We start from the raw sequence: 18,492 nt of genomic DNA, 5'->3' as shown, positions 1-18,492 counted from the left end.
AAGGTAATCAAGACACTAGCACTCTTCTCTCTCTCACACACACACACACCAAAAACCTGCCTTAGCCTCAACTAACCTCACTTTACATGTATCCAGGCAAGCATTTAATGATGATGATTTAATTTATTTAATGAAGCGATGGAGAAGAGCTGGTATAAACACACAATTATTATTCACAGTGTGCTACCATCTGTCTTCCTTTTTGCACCAACTGTATAATTACCAGATTGAGCTGTCAAGCACAGCCGCAATGTGGCTTCAAAACACAAACAAACACACATCTTTTGTTAATTTCCAGTTTTGACAAAGAACATATACAGTACTTGTATCTGAAACTGTTACTAGCCATACACAATATTAACTTGACAATATGCAAATGGCTGTTTTTAATAATATTCCAAAGGTGTCACTGTATGAGAAGGCACCCGGCAGCGTGACCAATTTCCATCACTGTGCTTTGAGTGCCGTAACAATGAGCCCATCTCTCTGACCTCACTTTAAACTGTCAGCTAGCGGTTTATTATTAGTGCCTGAATACTCACAGGCTTACAAGTAGCAGCTTGGGTTCTGTTCTTCACCCGTCTTCCAACAAAAATCCTTGAACCTTGAAAGGCACACTTTACTTGCATCGGAAAAGAGGATCTTGGACTACTGGCCAATAGTCCAGTCCTTCTTCGCCTTGGCCCATCTGAGACGCTTCCTACATTGGCTCAGGCTCAGACCCGAGGAACCCAACAGTTGTAGCCCATCCCCCGGATGCGCCTGAATGTGGTGGTTTTTGAAGCTGTGACTCCCACCTCATTCCACTTTTTCTGGATCTCTGCTCGGTTCTTGAATCTTCTCTGTTTGATAATCTGCAGAACCCCCCGGTGATCTATTTTGCTGGTGCATCTTCTCCTGCCACATTTTGTCCTTCCACTAGACTTTCCATTGATATGCTTGGACACGCGGCACGGTGGCCGACTGGTTAGAGCGTCAGCCTCACAGTTCTGAGGACCCGGGTTCAATCCCAGGCCCCGCCTGTATGGAGTTTGCATGTTCTCCCCGTGCCTGCGTGGGTTTTCTTCGGGCACTCCGGTTTCCTCCCACATCCCAAAAACATGCATGAATTGGAGACTCTAAATTGCCCGTAGGTGTGACTGTGAGTGCAAATGGTTGTTTGTTTGTTTGTATGTGTCCTGCGATTGGCTGGCAACCAGTTCAGGGTGTACCCCGCCTCCTGCCCGATGACAGCTGGGATTGGCTCCAGCACGCCCGTGACCCTAGTGAGGAGAAGCGGCTCAGAAAATGGATGGATGGATGGATGCTTGGACACAGCACTCTGTGAACAGCCAGCCTCATTAGCCATGGACTTTTGTGGCTTACCCATCCTATGGAGGGTATCAATGATTGTCTTCTGGCCAGTTGTCAAGTCTGCAGTCTTCCCCATATTGAACCCAACTGAGACAATTGAACCAAACTGAAGCAATTTAATAACAGCTGGGGAAACCTGTGGAGGCGCTTTGACTTTAGTAGATGATTAGTGTGTGACACTCAGTTTAAAACATTTATGGCCTGCAAAATTTGGGCTGAGTTCTTCACAGTATTCACATGTTTGGAATTGCTGATTTCATGGGTTTTATGAGCTGGAAGCCCAAATGATGTGAAAATAAACAAACAAATAATTGAAATTGTTTAAATTGTGGACCCTGAATCAATAATCGATGAAATTTGAACTTTTTTAATGGAATTATGCAAATACATTTTTCCATGATATAAATTTTTTTTTGGGAAAGAATCTGTAACTGCAAGAGTTGTGCAAGTGGCTTTTTAAAGTAACCTCTTTAATGGTGGCATCTATATTCTGCTGGAAAAATTAGCCCACTGTTCCCCTCTGCTGTGGTTAATGGTGAGCGCTGAGTGGTAGAAAATTGCTGAAACAACTGTGGGCCTTGTGGCCATTCAGCTAAATCCCCTCTTTCAAAGTCAGCGAAAATGTGCTTCACCTGCTCTCATTGATGAATGGGTATTGTTTTTCCCACAAGAATGTTTACATATACACAGGCTTTATCTAAGGTGTTGGCATGCTTGTTTTGAAACACATTTTTCTTTTTTGTATGCATAGCGTACATGTGCAATGCCACCTTCTGAGTGAGGGATTTGTCTCAGATCTTTGAATTAATGCAAATTACTGTAACACTTTTGAATTGATACTGTCCTTCTCTGTTCTATTCAATCTGTCTGTTACTAACTCACAAAGGCATTGAGCATTCTGGCAAAGGTAAAAAGTAAAGGTCATTTGAGACATGTTCTATCACTGCTAGCACCTCAGGGGCAATAACAAGAGACAAGACTGTGCATGTGCATGCGTACACAAGCGAGGGGAGAGCAGAAGATGTGACAATGTCCCTTGTGGTTCCGCTTTGTAACTCCTCTCACTTGGTCTCATGCTTTTAATACAGAACAACAAAATAGCCAGAAAAAAAGAAACACACCAGAGGGTCTTCTACCTATATTTGACTGTAATAGGTCAGGAATTATTTTACTGTCTGCATATCTGCTCATACTGACTGTAACCACTATTAAAATATATTCAGTCAAATTCAGAAGATTGAAATGTTCTGGTAGGTAATCACCATTAATCTAAAAATAAATAATTACCGTGTATCTGTTCAACATTTCATGTAAAATATAATGTTAAGACCTGCCTGAATGGCAGCTAACGAACTTGGTTTGTGTGAGGAATTTAAGGGACTCAGCTTCCTGTCTTTGTAAACCTTATCCAGTAGGGGGCAGTGTTATATGATGTATGTTGTGAAAAGGCTTGGGCACACTCCTCTCCTGTAAGACATATTTGCATCATTGCGTGTTTTATTTGTCAATGTTTCTGTTTGATAATTTTTCCATTTTACAGTGGGTGAAATTGGGGGTAACAATCCCAGACCTTTAACTTTGTGCGGGGCTGTGGCTGGGGGAACGGTTAAAACCTAGACAAACTAAAAAGGCTAGACAAGGAATACAAGTCAAAGGGGGCATAAGGGTGGGAGACAGGGGGAAAGGGGTACTGCAACTAGGAAGAGAGGATAAGGAATTGGAAAAACAGAACATTAATCAAGATGTGTGGAAGAGGGGAATTAAAACAAAGAAAGGTAGGAAATACTTATGGTATATGACATCTGCTGCTCAAACTGAAATAAAGGCTTTTAATAGTAAACATTTGACAAAGGCACCCCTCGTTTAGTTATCCCCTTCACTAGGAAGGGGAGAGACAGGGAGCTCACTATACAGGGTGATGAAAAAGTAACTCCCTATTTTAAAATACGTGTAATTTATTCATATGTTGTAATATTTTTCTCTTTTTGTGTATTTTCCATGATTAAAGGAGCAAGTCTCTTCTAACAAACCAACGACTTTGGAAGAACTTGAAGGGCGAATACGAGAAGTTATGTCTTCCATCCCACAAGAGTTCCTTGTGAAATCAGTTAATGTGCTTCCCAGGCAGCTTGAGAAACCGGTGGCTAATGCTGGCGCCCATATCGAATTTTAAATAAAACTCCATGCAATACACGTTCTTCTTAAAAAGTACTTAAAAATAGGGAGTTACTTTTCAATCACCCGGTAGTACTATTGCTATAATATTCACCCACCCATGTCTGAATGTGGTGATTGTGGTCATTTTGCCAAATGTCAGAAGTTGACAGGTAAACGTAGTGGACAGAGCAATGACAGCTTTCCCTATGATAATACAGACCCTTTCCAAAAAAATGGAATATCATGGAAAAGTTTATTTTAGTTCCATAATTCCTGATTTTGTAGGTTTTATGAACTAGAAACCCAAATTATGTAAAAATAAACAAATAAGTACTTGAAATTTCTTTACCTTTATTTGTCCAGGAAAACCTCATTGAGATTAAAAATATCTTTTAAAAGAGTGTCCTGGTCAGGACAGACAAACACAAAATAGTACTACCTAAATACATTCAGACAATCTCATAATACAATAATCAGCACTTTTAATTTGCAAAATCCAAACTCTTTAAAAACAAATTTAATGAAACATTGACAGTCTGATGTTTCAGCCCCAAGCTGCTTAAAAGTCTTTGTGTTCAATGAGACAAGATCCTTCCATTTCAGCTGTTGCTGAAGATTATTCAATGAGGAAGGAGCTGCGTATTTAAAATAATGTTTCCCCAGCTCAGTGTGGATCTTGGGTACAGTTAAAAGCGTGAGGGCCAAGGATCGAGTACCATAACTGCCACAATGTTTCCGATATACTGTAGCTCTGAACCTAAGATGGCTTTATAAATGAAAATGTGCCAATGTTGTAGCCTGCAGGTCGACAAGTCTGACCATCCTACACATGCATAAAGGACACAATGATCTGTGAGTGCTTGAAACCTTTGAGATATTGCAAACTGTTACTTTTGCACTTGTCTACATACATCATTCATAACATAAAAAGAAGGCAAACTGAGGATTCAAGTTGACATCAGTTGAGAACCACTTACCTTGTGCATCGGGCTATATATACAAATGCCTGAAGATAATGACATTTAGTATGGGTTGTTACTTACTGCCTGTGATTTCAAACAGCACTTTGTCATTGAGGCCCAGTCTGAGTTCAGGCATCCCTGAAAGGATCACTTTAAGCTTAATGCAGCCCACTATTTCACTTCGCAGGACACTGCCAGTGGCATTCACCTATAAGAATACAAGATTATTACACATGACACATTGGTCAAAACAAGTTACATTAACGAGGTGACAACCGAATACCCCAATCAACCTTTCAACGCACACTAAAAGGGAGAAGGATGAGAGATATTAGTGTAAACCACCAACAAAATGAGTATTTGAATTATGTTTAAATATGGCACCTCATCCATTTCCCTCTGACTGATAAACTGGAGATGACTGACCAATACATTCAAAAACAATATATCTGAGAATTCCTTTTCTTACTGTGGTGACAAATTCAGATAAAAGAACTATATATATACCAATCCATCATCTAGTTTGATGATGTGAAATTATTATCACACCATAGTTTATTTTGCATTCCACACAATGAGATTATGATAGTGCTCTGAAAATTGTGAAAGACAAAAGGCCACTATTTGGTTGGTTAATTGCTAGGGATCACAGTAAAAGTTAGGTGGGCAATGCCAGGACAAAGAGATATTGATACATGGAACGCCTCAAAAATCTTGAAATCATCTGGAGTTTTGTTGAAAAATATGGCCCTTAATTCAAACACTTATTGGAACTTGCACATCATGACCCGATATCACACAAGCTGTCAGTGCACCTTAGTTATTCTGGGTTGTGTAAAAAGTCAGATTCATTGTGAGGTTTTCTTTTTTTTTTTTTTTTTTTAAAACATCATTCTGAACGGACAATGGTGGTTACTCAAGAGGCAGAATGTAAGAGAATAATAATATTCATCGGAAGTTACCAGGAAGTCAGCGGACTGTCTAAGTACTTTTTTCCCCCGCGTTTACCTCGTGTTTGAGTGCCATAATAATTTGAGATGATGATCAATGGCCATGTGTATGACTGAGCGTAATTGTTGTTTCTTTAGCTAAGGGATGTTTGGAGATGTTGTTTTATTTGGGTAGGTTTTTACTTTGGGTTTTGATCCGTTGCTGTTTCAAACTGTGTATCGGGCTCTCAGCCCATAATATAATCCTTCCTGTGGATGTATTACATAAGACTTGGATTTGGATCTTCAACGATTGCTGTCGTGCATTACTGGCCCATCGCTTTGTGCCATTTGACAAGAAGTAGTGAGTGATGATCTAATTCCCTTAAACTTCCCAGGCGAGCGACTAACAACAAAGCCTCGACTGGTTAGCTGTCATACAATTGACATTTGGTAGAATATTTCATGTACTATATGTGTAATGGTTTTAACTTTTGTGGCCAGTGTAGTTTTATACTTTACAGTTAAAGTTATAAATGCAATATGTCAGGTGCCCCACCTCTAATTAAAATTAGTGTTAAAACAGTGTTTTAATGGCATAAGTGAAATGCATACAGTGCAGTACTGAACTATCATTTCGGAGAAGCACAACAGATTTAAAATACCATCTCAAAGCAAAATGTGGTACTGTGTGAGGCATATTTGGCACCTGTGATTAATCGGGAGGAATCAACGTTCAAAAGTGTGATTAATCGGATTTAAAAAAAATAATTGATTGACAGCCCTATCAAAAATACTAAAATGTGTCCTCACCAATAGATTTACTGACTCAATGACATCCATAAAAACTTCATTCTTCCTGTACTTGATGCCCTCTGACCTCCAAGACACAGCATTGGTGACAGTGGCAGGAGGTCGAACAGCTCCAACCTCAAGTTTGTGACCCTGCTGGGTAATGTACCTAAAAGAAACAAAGTTGGTTTCTAATCAGTCAGTAATCCAGCACAGAAACCTAATATGTTACAGAACCGTAATCACCGTCTGTTCTTGACCAATGCCATTTCTTCCCGTTAACAAACAAGGCTTAATATGAAGTAGTGTTGTTTCGTTCGCGAACGTTTCGTTCAGAAGAACAAATCTTTTAAGTGAACGAACTGAACTGAATCATATGAAATGATTCCTTCTTTTAGCTAGGCCGCTGGCCGCCGCCGTGAGGCGAGTGAGTCGGCTGGGAGCGGAAACGGAACTGCTAAAGCGTTCTGTCACTGACTTCTGAATCTTCGGCGAATGACCAATGAGCAGCCAGCGGTGCAGGTGGGGGTGGGACTTCATAAAACGTACTGCCACGTGATTTGCGATTCGCCAGCGTTTTCACTCACTTCAGCGAATCACCAATGAGCAGCCAGCGTCAGGCAGCGCCGTGCAGGCAGGGGAGGGACTTAAGTGAACTAAATGTACTGGAAAACTGATGTATTGAAGAGTGATTCGTTCAGTGGGGGACTTAAGTGAACTGGTGTACTGAAGAACTGAAGATTGATTCATTCAGGGTAGTTACTTAAGTGAACTGGTGTGCTGGTGTACTGAAGAACTGAAAAGTGATTCGTTCAGGGGAGGGACTTCAGTCTACTGGATGTACTGGTGTGCTGAAGAACTGACTAGTGATTCGTTCATTGAACTTCGTTCGTGATCCGCTAAGGAGTAATGCACTAGTACGATGAGTGCTTCGTTTGCGCAAGGAACGATGTTCTACGAGGTGAACGTACTCATCAGAAATTTTAAACGCAAGTCCTGACGTCCTCGCGGGTATAGCTTTCACAGCAGCCGTTTCTTCAAGCTAAGGGGTAATGTTGAGTCAGTCAAGCACGTGAAAACAAGCACACATATTGAAAATACATTTTAATTAATAATAAATGTATATACATACACATTCCGTCTGTGTCTCTAATGTGATTATTAAATATTTTAATTTCATATTAATAAACATAGACATTAAACATATAGCGCTTCTCAAGAGACTCAAAGACGCTTTCCACTAATCAGATGACAATAACAGTAAAGCGGCTGGTGTCAGTGACGCGGTGGAATGGAGAAAAGTCATACCGTGTTTTTTTAAAATTTATTTTTATTTTTTTTAAGTCTCCCCGCCTTTCCTAGTTGACAATACGTGACAACAACAACGCATAGTCCTTCGGTGAACGTGTTGAGTGAATGTGAACCTCAGGGATGGATCTTTAACTGAATGAGGAAGCACTTGAATGATTTTGTGAAAAAGAACTTAACAATTCGGTGAACTATATAACTGAAAGAAAGATTCAGTCCACTCAAAAGAACTGCGGTGCCCATCTCTAATATGAAGTGAATAAAAAACAGCTATTCTATATATTTCATGTGTATGCATTAGTCTATCAAGAAGCTTTCTATAATATGTTATTTATTTTGACTCAAAACTAATTTGCATTGTATGCAGATTACTGATGGGTGTAATTAAAAAAGGTGATTTGCATAAGCCAGTGTAAATTTAAAAAGGTGATTTGCATAAGCCATTGTTGTTGCAGACATAAGTGATGGCTTGACTTTCATGCATTTTTTTTATTAGATAAAATCAAAAATGGTCCTAAGAGACCAATGAATAAAGACCGTATATACATATATAAATATATATATATATATATATATATATATATATATATATATATATTTATACACACACACACACACAGTGGGTACGGAAAGTTTTCAAACCCCCTTAAATTCCTCACACTTTGTTATATTGCAGCCATTTGTTAAAATAATTAAAGCAATTTTTTTCCTCATTAATGTATTGTACACACAGCACCCCATATTGACAGGAAAAAAACGTAATTGTTGACATTTTTGCTGATTTTTAAAAAAAGAAAAACTGAGATATCACACATCCATAACTATTCAGACCCATTGCTGTGACACTCATATATTTAACTCAGGTGCTGCCCATTTCTTCTGATCCTCAGACTGGGCTGAAGGTTCACCTTCAAAAAAGACAATGACCCTAAGCACACAGCTAAAATACCGAAGGAGTAGCTTCAGAAATACTCCGTGACTGTTTTTGAATGGCCCACCCAGAGCCCTGACTTAAACCCAATTGAGCATCTCTGGAGAGAACTGAAAATGTCTGTCCACCAACGTTCACCATCCAACCTGACAGAACTGGAGAGGATCTGAAAGGAATGGCAGATGATCCCCAAATCCAGGTGTGAAAAAGTTCCCAAAAAGACTCATGGTATTAGCTCAAAAGGGCTCTTCTCCTAAATACTGAGCAAAGGGTCTGAATACTTATGGCTGTGTGATATCTCTGTTTTTCTTTTTTAATAAATCTGTAAAAAATTCAACAAAAAGCATATATTAATATAAAGTATATAAAATAACCTCAACTTGGTACTCTCTTTACTCAGAGGTCAAGCATATCGGACTGACTGTTTATACTTTAGCTTAGGCAAATCAACTGCTTATGGTTCAAATCACATTTCATGCTGCTTGGAGTCAAATCAAGAACAATTCTCAAAATCTTGCAATTGCACTTGTAAAGTTGACACACTGACACAGACATCAAGGCATACATTTGGAAAATTTCTGCAGCGATTGTGAAATATCAAAATAGACATTTATCTTTGGTTAAACATCAAAAGAGAGTCCCCCTGGTTCGACTTTGCAGTTCCTCTCGATGCCAGCGGGTGTCGCCTTGTCCCAGCAATTATTCCTAATCACAGACAGGTGGTCTGGTGGAAACATCTGGGGGCCTTTGATGCTTGGTTTAGTTTAGGGTCAACGAGGCGTCTTCTTGGGGCAGTCTCACAGCAGGGCCACTTGGAAGAATGCAGTTTATTAAGGTGAGGGGGTTGGGGGGTTCTGGCAACTGGGTCACAGTCACTACAGCATACCTCACATTACATGCATCTAAATGTGTTATTCTATAACGGTTTTAACCAGAGCAACTCCAACCTTGATGTGTTCCTTTCTAAATTTGTCTCTTCCTATCCACCCTCAGGCTGTCCCTCACCAGCGTTATCTGCAACAGCATCATCAACCAGAGGAGGTTGTTCAAAAAACTTCTTTCTGTATCCTTTCCTTAAGTTTTTTCCACATGGAGGTTTTACTTGTGTGTTGAAACCAACCAAAGTCTAGGCCTTCTGAGCGATCAAACGCATAGACAGCTGGTTTGGGGTGGAGGTTTTGTTGCTTTTGTTCCCCGGTGTTGCACAAAAATGCTAATGAAGTGGCAGCATACTGATATAATAGCATAACAATTGCTGTCATAAACATGCACAAACACACACATACACATTAATGTTCATATGTACATCCCTGCTTCACACATCACACACACACCACACATTAACTGTCACCAGATATGATGACGTTATCATATAAGGAAAATGATGTGTTTTTTGTTGTTGTGGTTGGGGCATGAAAAGATTATTGTTTGTGTGGGTATGTTTGTGTGAGTATGTTTGCGTGCACAACAGAGAGTGCAGGTGGATGCAAGCAGTTTATGTCAATCTGAGTAAATTACTCTGAAATGAGGGACCCTCATGTTCTTGAAATGTTGTCATGTAAGGCCACACACCGACTAACACAGCTGAACTGGACAATCGTGAAGAAATTACAGTGGACAACACACACCCGCACACCTGGCTATTGACTGTCGCACACATACCGAAACGCTGCAATTGCAACGCCTGGTGTTCTTATCGGGGAAAACAATGTTGCATTTCCTCTGAGATGAGAAACTGAGCCACTTATTTAATTGAACCTCAAACAACATGGTCCGATTGTCAAGGAAGAAACTGTTTTCCGCCAGCCACTGTAGATATATTACTGTATTGTATCTTACCCTCATGGTGCTTTTATATTTTTAGGTCTGTTATTTACTGTGTAATAATACAAAGACAGGAATCTGTATATTTCAGGGGATGATGGCAATGATAGACCTATTCACTGACCGCACGCATGCATTTTGGCAACAGAGGCTGTCCACGCTTTGCTTTTTAGCAACAGGTACATATGAAATTAAAAATACAGTTAAGTATTATTGTAGAACACAATATCTGATGTTGAAAACAGAAATGTAATTTTGGATTTTAAAGCTCATCTGATAGGACATAGTATTCTTGATTGCTCGTTACATCTGCAACATTGCAACGTCTTTCACATGTGACTAAAATTTCAAATCGCAGCAAAACTATTGGCTGACGGTTGGCCACTCATGAAGGCTAGTTGCACAAACATGCACACAACATGACAGATCAATGCTGCTGGCCCATCACTCGGTGTGTGCCACACTTAAAGGAGTTTCCAGGTTCCGGGCTCGAGGAAAGACAAACTATCAGAGACAAGGCGTGACAGACGACATGCCAATCATTTGCTATGGAATCTCGGGCACAATCCTGTCATCGGCACACCCCCGCAGCCTCGTGCTGATCAGTTAACTTGGGCTTTAGGAGCTTTGCTGACTATTTTGGAATATCCAACTCTGGAAAAAAATGCCCATCCCCCCAATTGCTACCAACAGGCCAAGACTAGCAAACTGCAGCATAGCGAAGGGACATCAGGCAGCTGAGAAGATTCAGAAGCAACACATTATTAGCAACATTTCTCCTGGGCAAGTATGTTTATCACCTCTTTTTGGTTTTGAATTGATTGTACATTCCAAAAAATAAAACTTTAAAACAATACATTTTGTGTTACAGTTACATTCTATTTCGAATAAATCATGCAACCAAAATAGTAGCCGTGGCTAACGTTGGCTTGTTTACAGTGCAAATGTCGACCCTAGTGAGGATAAGCGGTACAGAAAATGGATGGATGGATGTGTGCTTCGTATTGCTAGCACTGGTATTTTGTTGAAGCTGGACAGCATTCTCTATAACTATTTACCACAAATATGCACCTTTGTAATTGCATGCAGGGCTAACTTTGCCTTTAATTCCAAATGCCTTACGTCAAGAGGATTTTCCTAATATTGGTAAATTGAGATGTTTTAAATGATTTTTTTAATGTATTTGTGATTCATTAATCTTTTATTTTTTTCATTTATTTATCTTAAATAATTGGTTTATGAATTTGTCAATAAAACAACATAATTGTATTCAATAATTGGATGATTAATTACGACTAAATTAATTAAAAATCATTGCTTGACTGGCATACAGACAGCCTAGGTTTAGTTCCCACTCAGTGATGGTGTAAATGTGAGTGTAAATAGTTGTCTGTCTCAATATGTGCCATGTGATTGGCTGGCGATGTATTTTGAAGTACAACACCGGTTTGAACCCAAATGAGAAGCCGTGAATCAATAAACCATTTTTTCACCGACTGTATATGGTACGATTTATAGTGTGGTTAAATATTAAGCCAATGCACGAGTGCATTCAAACTTACGGCATGCGGAACCTTTGTCCCATGCCACTTCACTGTCCATTTCCGGCTCTTCCACAGCAGTGTTACTTTTTCACATCATATATTTTCATAATCACTGGATTAGCACCTCCAATTCCATGGAGGAAAAGTAATTTGACATTTCTTTCTCTGTTGCCATGGTGAATCGAGATATCGGTGCACCATTGATGAAATATTTTTGCTGTGGTTACGCACATACTTTACTCGAGGTAAAAATACTCAAAGTTGATTGAAATAATTCCAGTCAACTGTTCTGAAGGCAGACAGTTTTTTCTTAGATTGGCGGCAGAACAGAATGTTTGTGTGTGTGGTGTGGTGTTATGGGTTAAGATTACACCACACACACACGATAAGACCAAAACTGTGCAATGACTGATTTTTTATCATTATGTGTGGGGTCTGTCACAGATAAAAAAAAATGAATAAAAAATAAATAAAAAATTAAGATATGAAAAAAACCTTACCAGGCTCAAGTCAACTCAGTTCAGATTTCGACTAGAATACACCCCAGGTCATGGCTGAATTTGTCATTCGGCCTACAGGATGTCGAAAATATAAAAGTATTTTCTGATAAAACAAATATACAGGAGAATACTCCACAACTTGAAGCAACTGCTAGAAATTGCCCGACCAATGTTTGGGAGAAAACGTGTACAATGACTTGACAGTGAAACATGTTCCTGGTACTGTGGGCTAGTTGTGGAGAAAACACAAAGGTCTTTAGTGAGACAGAATTGCCTCTCTTAGCAAGGGAAAACAGAAAGAACCCTGTTAACAGCAAAAGCACAGCATACTTGAGTGGCACTGTCACTGCACTGGACTCAGTTCATTTCAGTCAATGGATAAAGCTCCATTATTTATTGTAGCTTAAGTCATTGGTTATATCTCACACTGAAAAACAATCGACACACCCTCTGAGGCTCTGAGAAATCATTCACTGTCAAATTTCCTCAGACTATCGTTTCCAAGTTATACATTTGAATGACACCACTTTTAGAGAACCACAGCAACAGCAATTTCTTGCCCATCTTGGCAAAATTGTGGGAATGATGTTACTTTGCATAGGCACTGGCATAATGGTAGCTGTTTTGAAGCAAGATGTTACTGTGCCTTTAGACAGAGACATGTTGAAAAGATAACTAAAAGCTAAAAAGCACCGCCCATGATCACCTTCTCTGTAATTTCTTCAGCACCATCTGCCTTCCTGGTATTAAAGGACTGGAAGATCCGTGTCTACTTTCATATGGTGAAATAATGACTGTGGTCTGCAGGGGGCCCCTTCATTCGCTGTCTCTGTTGTTTCAAAGCGGGTATAGAAATGCTTCAGCTCTTAAGCTAAGGAGTCACTGATGTTTGTGAGTGGTTCATGACTGCTTATGTATTTGGTGATTAGTTGGATGCAGTGCCGCATACTGTACATGCTGGTAAAGTGATCTTTTCCTTGTATGCCCTTTTTGCCTTCCTGCCTGGCTAAACATAGAGATGTTGTCAATTGGCAGAGAACTACAGTTTTATCTCATCTTTCCATAATACATCACAGAAACTTTGCATGTCATAGGTCATTTTACACTTGAGACTATGCGAGACCACCAGGGTTCAATCGCCGGCCCCGCCTGTGTGGAATCTGCATGTTCTCCCCGTGCCTACGTGATTTTCCTCCGGGCACTCCGGTTTCCTCCCACATCCCAAAAACATGCATGGTAGGTTGATTGAAGACTCTAAATTGCCCGTAGGTGTGAATGTGAGTGGGTATGGTTGTTTGTTTATATGTCCCCTGCGATTGACTGGCAACCAGTTCAGGGTGTACTCCGCCTCCTGCCCGAAGATAGCTGGGATAGGCTCCAGCACTCCCACGACTCTTGTGAGGATACGTGGCTCAGAAAATGGATGGATGGCACTGCGAGACCCAGGATGCACAAGTCATCAAAACGATGAGCCCCTGCAACCTATCATCAAGGAATACAGATACAGCAATCCTCTGGTATATCACGGTTGTTGCTTTGCGGTCCTGCTATGTTGAAGATTTTTATCACAGTTGTTACTGTATCTCTGATACTGTTTGTACAATATTTTAGTTTTATCCCTTGCTCTTGCTCTCTCTCATTATATGGCGTACCAGGATAGCATTTTTTTTAGAATGATATATTTTCCCAAAATCTTTCAGAATAAACAGTATCAATTTTTATTTATTTATTTTTTTAATGCCACTGAAAGAATTATAGTAGAGCATAATGAAACATTGTACACATCTTAAAAATTCTGCCCTGGTAATTAAATATATGAGCACAATTGTGTAATGTTCTCTCACTGACTAAATAAAAGTAGGGCTGCATTTCACAATAAGAGCAAATAAATAAAAAGAGAATGTTATACATCTTCAAATAAAGTGCTTAATTTCAGAAAAATATTTGAATTTTGCCCTTTCTCTTCAAGAGGCCAAATCTTGACACAACAGTGAAGTTTCAAACAATTTTACATGTTTGTATTTACCAAATCTGAACTGAACCGGTTTAGAGGTTATGTTGGTTCAAAAACATAGTTTTGTTTCATAATGGTGTCATGTCTTTATGTTAAATGACATCCATATTTCATAAGGTTAAATGGGTAGTTAAAAAGTTATTAGTTAATGTTCTCTTGTAAATATGTTCATTTTGTAGTATATATTTCATGGTGCAAACTTAAAACATTTGGAGTAAAATTGTCATAGTGAGACCGCTGATCATTCGGGATCATTTGTTTTCCCAGCGGTGTAAGTGAATCTTTCTGCTCATAGAGGATCTTTGAGGTATTCTTTCATCAGTAGAATTCAAACTAGTCTTCACAGTAAAAGTATGCGCTGAAGATGGCTCATAACATGCTAAATTTGGCTCTAAACATTTTAGCCTTGGGACATTTTCTTCTTTGTAAGTATTTTTATGTTCACAAGGACTAGCTTGAAGTCCATAATGTTTTTGGGTTTTTTTTAACACTGGAAATCGTGATTGTTTCACCAGCTAACGACAGGGTGATTGAAAAGTAACTCCCTATTTTAAAATACTTATAATTTATTCATCCATCCATCCATCCATTTTCTGAGCCGCTTCTCACTAGCATCGCGGGCGTGCTGGAGCCTATCCCAGCTGTCATCGGGCAGGAGGCGGGGAACACCCTGAACTGGTTGCCAGCCAATCGCAGGGCACATACAAACAAACAACCATTCACACTCACAGTCACACCTACGGGCAATTTTTTAGAGTTTCCAATTAATGCATGTTTTTGGGATGTGGGAGGAAACCGCAGTGCTCGGAGAAAACCCACGCAGGCACGGGGAGAACATGCAAACTCCACAAATGTATTCATATGTTGTAATATTTTTAAAAAATGTTTTTGTGTATGTTCCATGATTAAAGCAGCAAGTCTATTCTACCAAATCAATGACTTTGGAAGAACTTGAAGGATGAATAGGAGAAGTTATGTCTTCCATCCCACCAGAATTCCTTGTGAAATCAGTTAATGCGGTTCCCAGGCGGCTTGAGAAACTGGTGGCTAATGCTGGCCCAGTCTGTATTTGAAAGATCCGTTAACACTGGTTATTGATGAAAAAAGCTTTCTAACACTTATGGACAATACAGTTAGCCAGAACAAAGACAACAATTGGGTCGCTCATTAGCCTTTCCGTAGTCAAAGGAGGAGACTCCCAACCAATATAGATCATGCCCTTAAGTGTCTCTACTCACTTAAACACTTAAAAAAAACAGAAAGGAGAGATCACTACATCCAGTTTATGCAGAAAATGCTGGACAATGATCAAGGTGAACGTGCACCACCTCTGCCCGAAGGTAAGTAACACTGGTACCTGCCAACGTTTGCCGTATACCACCCACAGAAACCAGATCAAATACGGGTTGTATTTGATTCCAGTGCAGCGTGTGATGGTACGTCTCTCAAACATGTGCTACTAAGTGGACCCAATCTGAACAAATCAAATTGTATGCAATGTACATCAAAGGAAGGTGATCAGGAGCATGGCACAAAGGCCAAGCAGTTTGTTGAGACAGTTTTATGGGCTCACATCTGTCGCAACTCCTGAGCAAGCAATTGACCTGTTAACAAGAACAAAAAACGTGTTTGCAGAATCCAATCTGCGTCTCCACAAAGTGGCATCTAACTGTAGCTTCGTCATGGAAGCATTTCCTGTGGAGGACCGTGCTAAGGAATTGAAAGGTTTGGATCTTGGAGTGGATCCCCTCCTTGTACAGAGGAGTGTAGGACTCTGTTGGAGAATAGGAGAATAGTTGTTGCAGAAATGTACAAAATGGACCGAAAATCAACCAAATGTAAAAGGAGATGTAGTCCTGTTACAGGACGTTCAAGCACACAGGACTGATAGTGAAGACCTTTTCTAGCAGTGACAAGAAGGTCCACAAAGTGGAAGTGCGGATTATTAAAGAAGGGATTACAAAGGTGTTCTTAAAACCTGTGACGGAGATTATTGTTTTACTTTCAGAGACTGATTGAATAAGCCATGTAGCACTTTAGATTAGTTTGGTAGTTAAAATGTTTTATGTTAAAATTTGCTAATACGTTGATTTTGCCATGTATATTTCATCGTGCAAACTGTTAAAAATTTTTGGAGTACAATTGTCAGAGTGAGACATTTTATCATTAAGGATCGTTTGTTTTTCCAGCAGTGCAAGACAATTCGTCTGCTTATAGAAGATCTTTGACGTATTCTTTGATCTGTAGAAGTCTAGTAGTCACAGTAAAAGTGTGCTCTGAAGACAGCTCATAACATTCTAAATTGGGCTCTAAATGTTCAGCCCTGGGACATTTTCGTCTTTGTATTTGTATGTTCACAAGCACTATAATAATGTTATATGTAATGTAATGTTTTTTATTTGAACACTGAAAATCATGATTGTTTCACCAGCTAAATAAAACTGCTTGTTATATGTGTACTGTATAAACTAGCTACTTGTATTTTACACACAAAATGTACAATGTAATTAAATATATATTTATTATTTATATATTGTCTGATATTTGTATCAGCACAAGAGACCTCCATAAAAAACAAGAAAAGAACGCCTTGTATACGGAGCTTTCTGTATTTGTTCGCTGGCTGTCTAGCTTCACATAGGCAACGTGTCATGAGGACAGCACAAATGGCGTTTCACATACATATGTAATTTTAATAAGAGCTCCCAGTAGGAACTTCCCACTGAGAAGTACACACAAAAATGACTCAGGCCATTCCATTTTAAAGCCCATTTTTCTCTTTCTCTGCTTTAACTCAACTTACACACACTCCTTCTCTCACCCCTTGTCTCTGTCTGGTCTGCGCACAGTCAATGATTTCAGTGGTTACCGCCTGCGATGGAGTTTTGTTTGGCTGAAAGCATGGCGGAAAATCACGTAATTGCTCAGTACAATTCATCACTACCGCAAAGCCTGTAATATGTTGTGCCGCTTAAAATAGAAGCACCCAGTGTGTCTTGAATCGTAACCTTTCTTTTTTGGCCATGGTGTGGGTCTGTTTGGGACTGCTTCTGGGTCCGGACATGCACCGCGGTCCGCCAGTTAGTAACCTCTATTTTAAGTCAAGTTTATTTTTATAAAGACTCTCAAAAGGCTTCACAGGCCCCCGAATGGCAATGACTGATGAGATCCCCTAATCTTAACCCCCCAATCGGGCAAGGAAAAACTCAAACCTCATTTGGGGAAAAAAGAAACCTTCAAAAGATGGACAGAGATCTCCCTTCCAGTATGACCAGGCTGCAATAGATATAGCGGGCAACAATTATCACATAGTATGGTGCTGTACAATGTTCATTATGATGGCATAAGAGTTCATTTAAACAAAAAAGGCGTCGCAGGGTAGACTCTGCCTCGGGACCTGGCCTGGTTGGTCAGAGAAGAATCCTCCATGCCAACATTGTGGCATGGAGTACAGCGAGCCAGAGCATGCTACAGTATTTAGCTCCTTAGCACACTAGCCAGTTAGCTCGTGGGCTAGCGAACTTAATATATAGTTACATTTCCCTAAAATGTCCCAATTGTTTGCATCTATGGAGCCAAAGCTGTTCCACCAGCGGCTGGCTTCGTCGTAAGCGGCTGTTTTGTTACCACATCAATGAAAATTTATTGAGTCTGGAAAAAAGTCCATTGTATTTATGGAACAATAACCCCACCCTACTCTTCCGCTGTTTGGCTACCACCATGACAGGACTTGTACTTTTAGGGGATCATTCGCTGAAGCACTTTAGCAACACATGCACACACAGAGACACAGACACACACACACACACTTACACGCACACACACACACACACATGCGTACAGTAGGTAAGCAATGCTGTGCATCATTGGACGCAGATTCACCATGCTTTATGAGTCCCTTTTGGTGTGTTTCAGACACGGGACGCACATCAAACGAGATCCCTGTGGGTTTTTATTATTACTTTTTGTTCGTGTAAGTTATTTAAGCGGCCATTGTGGGGTTTTGTTGTTTAACTGAAGGGAACCAACTATTTAGCCTACCGGTGGTGCACTCAAATGCAGACCAGCAACACAAACAAAGGCAGGATCTAAATAAGTTCTTTTTTATCCCGAGAAGACTAATACAAAATGCAAAGGACGTAGCATTAAAGACAAAAAACGACACGCCTGGGAAAACT

General features: G+C 39.8%; 1 protein-coding gene across 2 annotated transcripts in view; it reads right to left on the bottom strand.

The window, feature by feature from the left end:
* Positions 1-18,492, bottom strand: part of ap1m3 (adaptor related protein complex 1 subunit mu 3) — a 38,933-nt gene that overhangs the window by 10,548 nt on the left and 9,893 nt on the right. For both annotated transcript variants that reach the window (XM_061683991.1, XM_061683992.1), the window contains exons 5-6: positions 6,215-6,362; positions 4,554-4,680 (exon numbers count right to left, since the gene is read on the bottom strand). In XM_061683991.1, coding sequence (XP_061539975.1) covers positions 4,554-4,680; positions 6,215-6,362 — 275 coding nt within the window. The remainder of the gene's footprint in view (positions 1-4,553; positions 4,681-6,214; positions 6,363-18,492) is intronic.

The sequence above is a fragment of the Phycodurus eques genome, chromosome 8 (assembly GCF_024500275.1).
Source record: "Phycodurus eques isolate BA_2022a chromosome 8, UOR_Pequ_1.1, whole genome shotgun sequence".
NCBI lineage: Eukaryota > Metazoa > Chordata > Actinopteri > Syngnathiformes > Syngnathidae > Phycodurus > Phycodurus eques.
The sequence above is the reverse complement of the archived record's forward strand: the minus strand, read 5'-3'. Positions and strand labels throughout refer to the sequence as shown.